This window comes from Carassius gibelio, chromosome B16, assembly GCF_023724105.1.
Source record: "Carassius gibelio isolate Cgi1373 ecotype wild population from Czech Republic chromosome B16, carGib1.2-hapl.c, whole genome shotgun sequence".
Lineage (NCBI taxonomy): Eukaryota > Metazoa > Chordata > Actinopteri > Cypriniformes > Cyprinidae > Carassius > Carassius gibelio.
In genome coordinates this window covers 14,824,468-14,837,856 of record NC_068411.1, presented here as the reverse complement: position 1 = coordinate 14,837,856, position 13,389 = coordinate 14,824,468, and the positions used below count along the sequence as shown (strand labels likewise).

Genomic DNA, 13,389 nt, shown 5'->3' with positions numbered 1-13,389 from the left:
AACACTTCCTCCAGTGGAAAAAGTCTATCATGGATATCCGCTCCCACCAAAAACAACCAGCAAATTTGTTCAGAACCATTTCCACTTGACTAGTGCATATTTCTCTCCTGATTCAGACAAGGCAACTTTAACTGGAGAAAGTAATGTCATGCATAAAGAACGCACATTTTAGCAAGAAACAATTTTGCTTTTTTTTTTTTTTTTTTTTACAAACACAGCTTTTAAATTTTTTGGAATAATGGTTTTGTTTTTAATTAGCTATTCACTCGGCACCCATTCACTCCATTGGAATCATTAGCGAAGTGATGTAATGCTAAAAATCTAAAAATAATTTTGAAGAAATAAAACCATACAGAGTTCATTTTCATTTCTGTGCGAACTATTCCCTTAACTGGCAAATTAATTAAAAAAAAAAAAAAAAAAAAACCCCCCCCAAAAAAAACCCCCAACACACAATATTAAAAGCTAAAATAATTCCGTTGCCCAGTTCAATTTTCCAACAAACACAGCCAAGAACAGAATATAGACAAACACAGTTTTTCTTTAATAAATAAAAGATAGAATCAAATTGCTCCCTAAAATTCCTTTATTTCTTATTAATTTAAATAACTTAAATAATGGCCACAAAATACCCTATTGTTCATCCACAAACTTTTAAATATGGGTAAATTGTTTCTCCAAACACATCTTGTCCAAAGTTCATATCACTTTGTTAAGAGAGGATCTTTGGGAACTGAAGGCCCCATATAAATGTAACAATGGGCATCAACAGCCTACCAGAGAAGATTCCTCAACAGCCTTTTGATTGAGAGACCAGTAGAGACAGTGAAAATTGCAGCTGTATGGTCATATAAACAGGGATTAATGTTCTTATTGAAAAGTATAACCAAACTACTTCATTTCAAAGATGAGACTGAACAGCACTTTTGGCTCATATTTCATGATTAACTATCAGCCCCTTTGCTCGACCCTGACTGGCCTAAAGGCTTTAAGGACTCAATCACTGTCGGGGAAATATAGCGGTTCACACGCACAAAAAAAAAAAAAAAAAAAATATAGGCCTTTTGAAAAGTGAAGTACAAAATAGAAATAAACTGACAAATTTATTAAAAACTGGAAACAATTAAAATACCACCACACATAAAAAAAAAAAAAAAAAAAAAAAAAAAAAAAAAAAACTAATATTCATATAACTAATGTTTAGACCACATTTTAACTCCCCCTCTGTTATTCCTGATCCTGCATCTCTTTCACCACAAACACACAACGGTCATATTCTGTGCAGTGTATTATTCGTCATTAAACCCCCGAAAAAACAAAAACTTACTGCGTTCAGTCCAACTACAACGGGACAGCATTACAGTAACTGTCCCATCACACCTGTAATCTAAATATATTATAAATTCTGTTCTGACATTACACACCAAACTCCTGCTTATGGTCATGATAACTCTTGAGGCCACAAATGAACTGTAAAAAATTTGACTAACGTTTTCATACTCCAACCAATTGTAAAACACAGATGAAAACCCCTTACGTGAATGAAACAGAGAGAATTGTCACAAAGACAGTTCAAGTCCTGAGAACAAGGTGAAAGAGACAAGGAAACAAAAAGGAGATGAGTGATCTGGTAGGAGCATGACAAAATGAATGTGTTATCCTAAAATGGTAAGACAGATTAAGAAGGAGAAAAGGTGGTCTGCACACTTCAATATTTATATTATGTACACAAAAAGCACAGACTCATTCACTTTTATAGCCGCCTCAGAGCTCGTTTTTTATCAGTTTTCTTCTTTGCAACTATATTAGTATTGCCACTGGAGCTGCTGTTACTTAAATTGTTGGTGGCAACCCCATTTGTTACCAAAGCAGCACCGACTACACGTTTGTTTGGGTCTCCTGCATGCTTTTTGGGTTGGGGTCCATCAGCAGGCTCTTGAGGGGCCCCTGATGTGCCTCCCATAGCATGGATCTCTGTTAGAAGGTGAGCACGGGATGCATACTCCTTATAGTCCTCCAAAAGTAACTTCCCAGCCTCTTCGTTCAAGGCCGACTCTGGGTTAGGATGGATCAGAAGGCACTTGATAGTCTGTGAAAGAAAGATTTAGAAGGATTTGGATTATAAATGTGAATTACATAATACAGTACAGAAAAAGGTACCATTTTGCAAGTCAAGAATTATAATAATAATTTTTACAGCCTGGTTCTCAGAAGAGAATCTGGAGATTTGGTTTGGTCCTCACACTGCATATAGCATGACCCATTAAATGCAACTATATAAAAAAAATGAATTAATAATAGTTATAATATTATTACACTATTTAGTTTTTTTTTTATTAAATATATTAATTTTTATTAAATATATAAAATATTATATTAAAAATAAAAATCAGTCCTAGTATAAAATACAAATGCATTTATTTTATAGTAAATAAACGTAAAAATAAAATGCTAATATTTACTACTACCGGTACTTTGTTTGTTTGCCTCTTTAAGGAGAATCGCTTTATGTAATCCCCAATGCTTTCAGGTTGAAAATAAAACATAGTACAGTTTGTGATCTAAAATGGTATTTGTGCATTAACAGCGGTCAACCATGTCGGTGCGCAAATGCGCCATAAGAACATTTACATTACGCATTTTTTATTTTGGTTGCGCATGCGGACCACTTATGCACCCCTGGTCATAGTTGTACAATACAGGTACACTTGAAATAGATACTTTTTTTAAAATACATACACCAGTCATGAGGTACAAGCTCTGTTGCAACTAGGCATGGGCACCAACAGGAGGAGGAGGGGGTCAGTGTTACTCTGCACCCAGCCTGAGGGATTCCTACTCTTTCAGTCTTTGAGGAGAAATGGAAAACAGCGCATTCCCCAGGAACGGTATAACTGAAAACTAGTGGTTTTGATAGGGTGACATTTTCAAAATCGCGGTATACCTTGAAACCGGTAATCGGCCCATGCCTAGTTGTAACCACATTTACTCCACAATAAAGCGCATGCGATATTAATGCGCATTTATTGACAAGATGCGCATTAAATAGCGCATGCGCTTTATCGTGCAGCCCTAAGAGAAAAAAAAAAAAGTGGGGAAGTAGGGCATTGTGATCCATGACAATATATTGTTTTATGCTCACACACACACACATATATACACACACACACAGACAAATATGAATAGTTTGGTACCAAAATGCGATAAACGCCTTTTTTTTGCGCCAAAATCAGTATTATATCTGGTCGGTATTAAAAAAGTACAAAACACTTTTATGCAAAATGCGATATTCGCAGATTCATTAGGTCATATTTTCTCCCTTTTTTTCCAAAACCATGACAAACACCAGTCTCCCTTTTTTGCAAAATGCAATCTATTCGCTAAACCAATCACAGCACACCATTCCACGCAGCGTAGACCGTAATGGTGGTGCTCTAAATACACCAGGCATTATAGTTTCCCATGCACAGCTCATCAGTAAAGCTGCTTCTGTGATCAATAACACCGGTAAATTATTCAGAAGTTATTCAGATGCATTTAATACACAGAGCAGTAGATCACTGACAAGCTGCACTATAATCGCATTCATTAGATCAATCACTTTCGATTATGAATGTGATAGTGTAGCTTGTCAGTGTTAGTGTTTTTATTAATGCCATTTATGTTTTTGGTAATACAGCACATAGCACTTAATTAACTAAATGAATGTACACATACACAAGTTATATGTAAGGGAAATGTTATTTTGGAATTTCTGTCATCTAACGTGATATTGTTCATGAGGAAATTTTATTTTACTGCTGTAATTAATTAATAGCATTATTAAGATGACCTGTTGAATTCATTTTGGAGGCGATGACTGATGGATGTATCTTTAGTCCAGTCCCTGTATACAAGATTAGTATTGACCAAGTTCAGAGGCTGTGATATGTGGATCAACTTACTATGTTGTGTATTTTCATAATTTTCACTATGAAAAATAACTTTCATATTGATTCAATGGATTTATAAAAAAAAAAAAAAAAAAAACTATATTATAATAAATCTTCGAATGTCAAAACCTGGATTAGAATTTTTTGTTATAATAATCTAAAGATGCTATGTGAAAGTTTGAAACAAATAGTGGTTTTCATCTTCCCATTTTCTTAATAAAGAAAACATTTTTACTCCAATCAAAATGGATGTGTTGCATAAGGTTTATGTGTGTTTGTTAGTGCAAAAAATAAATTTGTGGCCACAAGGTTTTCAGATTTTTGGAATGAAAATGAATGGTTTCATTATTTAAAATAAATTACACATACTTTGTTCTAAAATGCAATAGATAGATTAATTGAAGTAAAAATTTACGATTTATCAAGCACCCCTTGTCTGTTGATCACAGAGTACAAATGAGCTGATGAAATTATGATACCGGATATATTCAGAGCGCCGCCATTACTGTCTAGAGTGTGTAGAATGGTGCACTGTGATTGATTGAGCCGATATAACATTCTATTAAAAAGGGAGACTGGTGTTTGACGCAATTTAGAAAAAAAGGGGAGAAAACATGACTTAATTACTCTGTGAATATCGCATTGAGTAAAATGAAACTCTTCATACATATATAATATACACAGTACACATGTAAACAAAATTTTGGATACGATTAATCATTTGACAGCACTGTTATATATATATATATATATATATAGTGCTGCAACAACGCGTCGACGTCATCGATTACGTCGACTACAAAAATACGTCGACGTGCGTGAAATGCGTCGACGCGTCACACTGTTTGTTTACATCTCGCGTAATGGCTTAATGTGAATGGAGAAAGTTGCATTCTATCACAAAAGTATGTGAATACTTTAAACACAGCACAAATAAAATGGCCCTTTGTTTGTTCCCTTTGTAAAACCGATATGGTGTACCACGGCAGCACAACTGCGATGCGCGAGCACCTCAGAGGAAAACATCTTGGCGCTCTCCGGTGTTAAGGTTTAACTGGTTACCGTGTGATCTGGTGACCAACTTCCTGGTTCAGGTCTGATATTCTTGCGCTTGCGGCATTCTGAAAAGTTAAGATGTTTTTAATAACTCGATGCGGTGCGGACTCGCCTGGAAAAAACGAGCGCGTCGCATCGCGTGCGCGTCGCTTCCATTATGAGCGCGCTTATCGCGTGCCTACATTGGAAATAACGAACTTGAGCGCGCAATAGACGTGATATGTGAACGGCCCCCTAAAAGACAGCGCGCCGCGAGACAACAGTCACAAACCACCGAGCCACCCCGCATCAGCTCTAGATCTCTGGAAACCATGCTAAACCATAGCAAACCCTGACTACATTTTATGGTTTGTGATGCTAAAGAACATTTCATGACGTCTCAGACAACAGTAAATTTATGGCTACTGTGGTTTAATTATAAATGCTAACATAAGCTCATATTTACCATAGTAAAATAATTTTCTTTGCCTCTTATTTATTTTATACTGTAAAAACTTCAACCACATAAGTTGAAAATTAATAAAAGATTGAAATATTATATTAGAAGTTTTACTTTTTTTTTTGGTAAAGTTATCCAAAGGATTCATTAGCTAATAAAAAAAAGAACTAATTATTTATTGTTATAAAAATAATCGTTAGATTAATCGAAAGAAAAAAATAGTCGTTAGTTGCAGGTCTAATATATATATTAACACATACAGGGATGGGCAGTATAATACTACTTTGCATTTAAATAAATTTAATCGTAGTATTTTTGTGGTTTCAAAATACCTAATACTTTTTGCCATCCAACCTTTTAATTAGACTGCCGATTTCCTGTATTAACATGTATAGTCAAAAATACTAAATCCAGAAATACTAAGATTAAATGTATTTAGATACAAAATAGTATTTTAAATAATGCCCATCCCTGCAGGAAATCAGCAGTCTAATAAGGAGACAGATACCTTATGTATTTTGAAGATAAAAAAAAAAAAAACTCAGATTAAAATGTTTAAATTCAAAATACATTCGATTTTTTTTCAAAAGGTATTTAAATACAAAATAGTATTTTATATGAAAATCTCCGATTTAATTTTTTTAAATTCGATTTCTTTCCGATTTCCCCCCTACTTAAGGAAAGCAACAAGTACAAACAGCAGACAACTTAAAGCAAATTTTGCTTTAATTTAATCAAAAGTAGGGCTGCTCCGATCACGATCGGCCGATCGTTATGCGCATCTTGTCAGTAAAAGCCGGTTTTCTAATCTGCGGTAAATTCCCTCAGGTGCGTGATTTCACATAGAGCAGCTGTTACAGTTCACATAGAGCCGTTTGTTAATAGAGAAGATGCGCAAATAAACGCTGAAAATGAAGTGGATTTGCGCATCTTCTCAGTTAACAATGGCTCTGTGAAGTAACAGCTGCTCGATGTGAAATCACGCACGTCTGTCGCAGCTAGTGGTGTGCCGGTTTTAGAATTGGTGATGACGGTTATGACGTGAGTCTAATGTGACGGTTCATAACATAACCGTCGAGAGGGGGTGGGGGGGCAGTGGATCTGCCGTAGAGTCAATTGGTTGTTCTTGGAGATAGCGGGTTAACTACGTGTCAGCGCGCGCTCTGATCTGTAAAGGGGCAGAGATTTCAGACCTCCGTTTATTATTAAGGAGATCTGTCACAAAACTCATCCACGCCAACGTTTTTTGAGCAAATTTCAAAGCCGCACCCGCCCACCATCCGCTGATTGTTTTGCGGTCTATGGCAATGCAATGCTTTGCTGATACGAGCCACAAAAAAAAAAGCCCTTGTCTGTTCTAGAAAGGATGCAGCAAAGATATTTAATGCTAATGTATGAGGCATAGGCCTACGCTGAGTTTCATTTACGATGAGATGTACTCTAGTTTACAGTGCAGTGCAAGTGAACGCGACGCGCGCTGGTGCTTACATGTCACGGTTATCATTGTCTGCTATATTTGCTTTTTATTTATTAAAATACATGCAATTGGTTGATGAAACATTTATTAAAATTAAGATAAAATTAGTACAAAACGAAATTCGTTTTTAAGAAAGGTTTTCTACAAAGCAAAATTTATGAAGTGGTAAATATCATGTCTGACGATTTACAAAACTTCATTAAGTGGTAAAAACCATGTCTCCCGATATATATATCTTATGATCCTATCTAAAAAATGAAAATAATTTGATAAAAAATGTTTGTAAAAAATATTTTAATGACACGGTTTTGGCGGTTATAGAGTTCTAATGACGGTGTTCAACTATAACCGCCGGTCTCACGGTTAAATACTAACCATCACACCCCTAGTCGCAGCAAACCCATACCAGTTCCAAACAACAGATGATTTTATTCCTTTCTTTGGAACAAACTTCCAACTCTGACCGGTAGCCATGTTATCGCTTGCTGTTTCGTGTGTGCTATGTTGTTGTTGTCGCTTGCCATTGCCATGTGAAACTAACGCTACGGAAGCTCCAGGGAGCCCAAAATGCGCCATTACACAAAAACTCGATTTACTTATTTTTTAAATCTCCTGTAACAAAAAATTCGAATTCATTCAATCGATTTTTCGCCCAGGCCTAAATACTACCCATCCCTGCATACATACACACACACATATATATACATTAGGTTAAAAAAAAATTCATGTAAACCCTTGGAGTAAGATGCTTCATTAGAATTGGCCAATTTTTATTTTTGTTGTCTTGTAGCAAATTGTTACTAGTATCATTTAAATCCTTACTGTAACTCATGGCGTTACAGTAGCTTCAATGAAATGCACATTTAAATTTTTTCTCAGTTTAAAACCTATAGACTAACAATTAAAATCAGTGTTACTATGAAAACTAAAAAACTAAAATATGGTCATTTAAATATGATAGGACAGGCATATTAGCATACATAATAGAATATGTTTGCCTTTGAGTTCATTATCTTTTACAGGGATTCTGCTTGGTAATGGTTATTCAATTACTCAACTAAAAACTGTTTTAAACAAAATAGGTGATTTATTGTTTTACAGTAATGAAAAAAAAAAAAAAGTGTACAAATGTATATATATTTAGGGCGTTTTTACCTGCATTTAACTCTAGGTTTACCAGGACAGTAAAAAAAAAAAAAAACTAAATACAAGTAAAAATATTACTTACTAGCAATACATGTCTCAGGCCCAGCTCTGCCTTCCAGTCTCTTTTCAGCACATTGACACAGATCTCACCCTTGTGCCCAACATTAGGATGGAAAATCTTTGTGAGGAAATAGCCTCTGGGAGGTGCAGCAGGAAAATCCTTCCCAAGGACCAAACGCATCCGGAATACCCCTCCCGCATACGGAGTTCCTTCTGTTGAGAAACAGGGGAAAAGGTTAATTGTTAACTTCGCTAAGGTCCTTTAAAAGGAGAACTAATATGCACTATTTACCTGGGCCCTCAATAGCAGTGTGTAGCTCTGTGATGTCCTCTTCACTGGGGTAGATCTTGATCCCCTCTGGAGGGTCTGCTGCCAAGGCTGAAACCTCTTTATACACGAGTCTCAACACTTGAGGCGGCAAGTTCTCCACGTTTGAATTCTAAAAAAAAAAATAAAAAAAAAAAAAAGTCACAAGCACGAACAGCATTAGTAGCTACAAAGTGACATTTGCTGGTGAATCTGCGCATGTTCATGACAAAAAAAAAAAAAAAAAAAAAAACTTTACTAAAAATCAATTTCTGTCTTGTTTCATGGCAGGTTTAGGAAAGCAATAATCCTGAAAATACACTTATTTTCATCAACAGAGTTATTTAATACCATTTACTTGAACGAATGGCACATGACTGCTAGTTCAAACATCAGAAGTACAATCTGTTCTATTAACTCAAGACAGAAAAAAAGGTAAAAATCTGAGTTAAAACAGAACGAAAAAATGTAATCAACTTTATGTGAATGATAAAGTTTTAGTCGTTAATTAAGTTACAGCTTGTACCTTCTAATAATATAACAGTTAAAACCTAAACTGCTAAAAAGTAATGAAAAAAATTACATTAAATCAAACGGTTAGAAGCACCATTCAGATTAAACGTACCATTTCCAGTTGTGTTGGGTTTTATAATAGCCAGCAAATTTGTCTTAAATCAGAAAACTTGGCTAACTGCTAACGTTACCCAACCGATCCGGTGATCCACCACAACGACAACCGACGGAAACCACCGGAAACGGATCTAAAATTTGCAAATCAATCAAGACAGCGAAATATACCAAGAGGTTTAAAGAATTTACAAGTTATCAAAACCACTTTCTCACTGTAATGTCGGTCGGTTTGCTGTGGCTACCAAACCAGGCTAAGCTAACGACGGGCTTCCCGAGAAATGAAAATATCTAACTACTCTCCAGAGCTTTCCTTTAAGAAACTACTATCCGAGGTTGTTTTCAGATGAAACGTGCAGTCTAAAAGTTTTAAAGTCCAATGTGTTGTCTGTTTCGTCTGATAAAGTTAGTTTGCTCGATAGCTGCCGTAGACTGTTACCAGCTAGCTTGTCTTTTTGACACAGGAACAAAAATACAATTCGTCTAAGAAGCGGTTCGAAAGAGGAGTAACCAATCAGAGTCTGAGAAGCATTGCACGTGCTCAACAATTAAATCACTATGGCCAATCAGAAGCTTGGGTTACGCTGACGTAGTATACCTTGGAACCCTCACGGACCACAGAAAGTGGAGAATGCGAAAAATGCTCTTTGGTAATAGGTGCGTTTGAATAACTCATACCCTCCCAAAGGCAGGACAAGTGTTGTTTCAATACATGATCCAATCAAAGACTTAGAAATCACATCAACATGGGGTTTAATCTTTTGTTGAATCATTTAGTGTCCCTCTGCAGTGTTCTTTTATACAAAGTAATAGGGTGATTTTGTTCATCCTAAATCATTTGTAGCCTGTTACGATGAGCCAGCTTCTATATTTAAAATAACTTGAGTTGTGAATCACATGGTCATAAATTCACAGCAACCATTTCCTGTGAAATTAAAATCTGTGATAGGCCTCCCCCGAGTATTATCTTAGCATAGGTTATTTTGTTGCTGTTTTTTGTAAAGACCTATATGCCAGTAAAATCTGTTACGTCAACCAAAAGAGTTTTGAGACCTTCTGAAGACCCCTGTTTATTATAGTAATTATTATTATTATTGTTGTTGTTGTTGTTGTTTTTGATGTTGTTGCTGTTGCTGCTACTGTTGTTGCTTCAATTTCCATTTTATGACTTTTTTGTTTACATTTACATTGGCAAAACATTTGCGGTGTTGCTGTTTAGAAAACATAAAAATAGTGCAAAGCAACATAATTTTTTTTTTTACTGAAAGCTTACAACTAATCGATAACGTAAACGATCAATATCAAGAATGTATGACTTTTTATATTTTATTTTATACAATTACTATTTTCTTTACGATGTATTTTATAAAAATAATAATTTAATTATTGTTATCATCATAATCCGTCTTTTAGGTCGACATTACAGCTGATTTAATTGAGGCAAGCCCGCTGAGTCAATGAAAATACATTGTTTTCTGACATTGACTGAAATCAATCTGATAATAGAAGTGTTTCCTGTACCGCTTAACGACCGATTGAGGGCACTCCAACCCTTCGTTTTGTACTAATTTTTGCAGCGTATATTTGTGACCCTGGAGCACAAAACCAGTCTCAAGTCGCTGGGATATATTTTTAGCAATAGCCCTTGAAAAAAAAAGACCCGAGTCAAAAGTATCGATTTTTCTTTAATGCCAAAAATCATTGTGGATATTAAGTAAAGACCAAATTCCATGAAGATATTTTGTAAATTTCCTGCCGTAAATATATAAAAACTTAAGTTTTGATTAGTAATATTCATTGCTAAGAACTTCATCTGGACAACTTTAAAGGTGATTTTCTCAGTATTTAGATTTTTTTGCATCCTCAGATTCCAGATTTTCAGATAGATGTATCTCAGACAAATATTGTTCTATCCTAGCAAACCATACATCAATGAAAATCTTATTTATTCAACTTTCAGATGATGTATAAGTCTCAATTTCGAGAAATTGACACTTCTGACTAGTTTCTCCGTTTTGAGGACCAGGGTCACATTTAAGTTTAGTTAAGTGTTGTAGTAAAAAAGATTGCAGTTTGTGTTCAGAATATCGCATGTTCAGCATTTGAAAGTAAACTGGTTCACATGTACGACAAAAAAAAAAGAAGTAAGGCAAATGTATAATAAAATACGTGTTTTAACAACAACAATAATAATGATAATAAAACACTTTAATATATTACAGTTATACAAAATATCATTACTGTACGCCAAGAATCAAATTTTGGTCTCTATAGAACTTTCTAAAATTATAACATTTCGATGAATATCCGAATTTCCTGGTCCCTGCTGAAAGGCTACTGAATGAATCCACTTTTACAGAGGTAGAACTAAACCCAACAATGTTTTTCCTCATCTCTAAGGTCTCCCATATATGAAATGGATTCTTGGCTAAAAATATTTTACTGCTAAGATTGTTAAATTAACAGATATTGTTATACACCACAAAACCAATAAAGGACTAAAATATAGCCTGTCCGTATGGGAGTTAAGGCATATAAACTAATGCAGATCAATCACACAAGCTCTGAGAGCTTTGAAACTTGACATGTTTGTAGTCAGGAAGTTGATTTAACTACTAGAAAAGACTGGATGTGAATATCTTGATGTATGGAATAAATAGAGACATGTAAACACATATCTAAAATAAGCGGACATGCACAAATTCAATATCTATGCAGAATGTTTTCATTTACTTTGTGCTTGCTTTGCCTGGCATTATCATAGAAACACATATGATGGCTTGTTGGAAAGGTGGGGTTGTGCTGAATCCAGCAATACCAAATATGTAAATATATGATAAAAGAGAAGTGTTCTGTCACTCAATGTATGATGTGTCCAAAATGAATGAAAATGGAACACTGACATAATTGAGTCCAAACCCATTCATTATCAGTGGTGAGAAGAATGTTGAGAAATTCAAATATAAGAGACATCAAAAAATATTTAATATGGCACCTTGTACTATATGGAAACAAAGATTGAAATCGAAAGATAACACCTTACCACAGCACAAACAGGAGACCAGGAGTTTTAACTTAATGAACTTTTTAATAAAACTATAACTTAACTTCACACAATACAACTTAAATTACTGTCTTAAATAAAACAAATGGCAATCTAACTAAAGAAACAAACACTCTTCGGGGAAATGAGCCCTGTCTTCTCAGGCTGTTTAGTTTATTTTCTAGCAGCAACCATTTGGAACATCAACTGCTTTTGGTAACCATTGGAGAAGGGTCTGGCTGCAGACTTGCACTCTCAGACACTGCTTCTGCTAGCGACGTCACTTGCAGTCTTTATTTTTTATTTTGTTCTATTTATTGATAACTTTTTGTTTGAATTTCCCAACATTTTATAACAGTTGCCATGTGGCGAAGACTAGAAAAAATAAACTAAATTACAATGTCAATTGCAATCGCTACTTGCACTCTCCGCTACCTGTGACATCACTTGCAATCAACACAAATCGTGCATGTTGCCACTGGAGACAACACGCTGTGGTTGTGATTAAACGATTAAAACTAATTTAGTACTATAACGTACAGGGTCCTGCAAGAAAAAGACAAGCACAGACCTTGGCCACAGAACATCAGAATATGAATGCAATGAACAAAGTCTTTCGTTACGCGTTTTCCTCCTGTAGAAAAAAACTAACACTTAATATGGCATAATGTATTCAGACACATTAAGTTCAATTAAAAGATCAAATTCGATATATAGTTATTATTCAATGTACTGCAAGTCAAGCAGATGGCTATGAACACAATGTGCAAACTTTGTCCTCCCATACAACATAACGCTTAATGTGGCCTAATAACAGACCAAGATGATAAAGACAATTTAGTAGGCCTAGGCTAGCCTATATGTCTTGTTGTTGACTAAGTATATACAGACAAGCAAATATGAACGGGCATTATGCATTAAGTGATTTTAAAGGATCAACTCCGTTAATCACCACCACAGCGTCTTGTCTCCATTGGCAACATGCACGATTTGTATTGATTGCAAGTGATGTCACAGGTAGCGGAGAGTTCAAGTAGCAATTGCAAGTGACATTGTAATTTAGTTTCTTTTTTCTTGTCTTCACAACCTGGCTTTATAAAATGTTGGGGAAATTCAAATGAAAAGTAATAAAAAATATAAAAAAAATAAAATAAAGACTGCAAGTGATGTCACTAGCGGAAGTGCAAATGTCTGAGTGTGCAAGTCTGAGAGTGCAAGTACAAGCCTGCAGCCAGACCCTCTTGAAACATTTTGGGGTCAACCCCCCATGATGTTACAACTGCAGCACACCACTCATCCACA

General features: G+C 35.2%; 1 protein-coding gene across 1 annotated transcript; it reads right to left on the bottom strand.

The window, feature by feature from the left end:
• Window positions 1-1,695: 1,695 nt before the first annotated feature.
• ube2s (ubiquitin-conjugating enzyme E2S) lies at window positions 1,696-9,524 on the bottom strand. The gene is made up of 5 exons (XM_052578399.1): window positions 9,261-9,524; window positions 9,043-9,178; window positions 8,403-8,550; window positions 8,133-8,323; window positions 1,696-2,089 (listed from the first exon to the last, which is right to left on the bottom strand). The coding sequence occupies exons 2-5, from the start codon at window positions 9,043-9,045 to the stop codon at window positions 1,754-1,756; spliced, it is 678 nt and encodes a 225-aa protein (XP_052434359.1). The 5' UTR covers window positions 9,046-9,178; window positions 9,261-9,524; the 3' UTR covers window positions 1,696-1,753.
• Window positions 9,525-13,389: the final 3,865 nt, after the last annotated feature.

Coding starts and splice junctions, on each gene's coding strand:
- ube2s (XM_052578399.1), bottom strand. Junction 8,324..8,402: donor CACTGCTATTGAGGGCCCAG/GTAAATAGTGCA, acceptor GTTTCTCAACAG/AAGGAACTCCGTATGCGGGA. Junction 2,090..8,132: donor GCCTGAGACATGTATTGCTA/GTAAGTAATATT, acceptor TTTCTTTCACAG/ACTATCAAGTGCCTTCTGAT.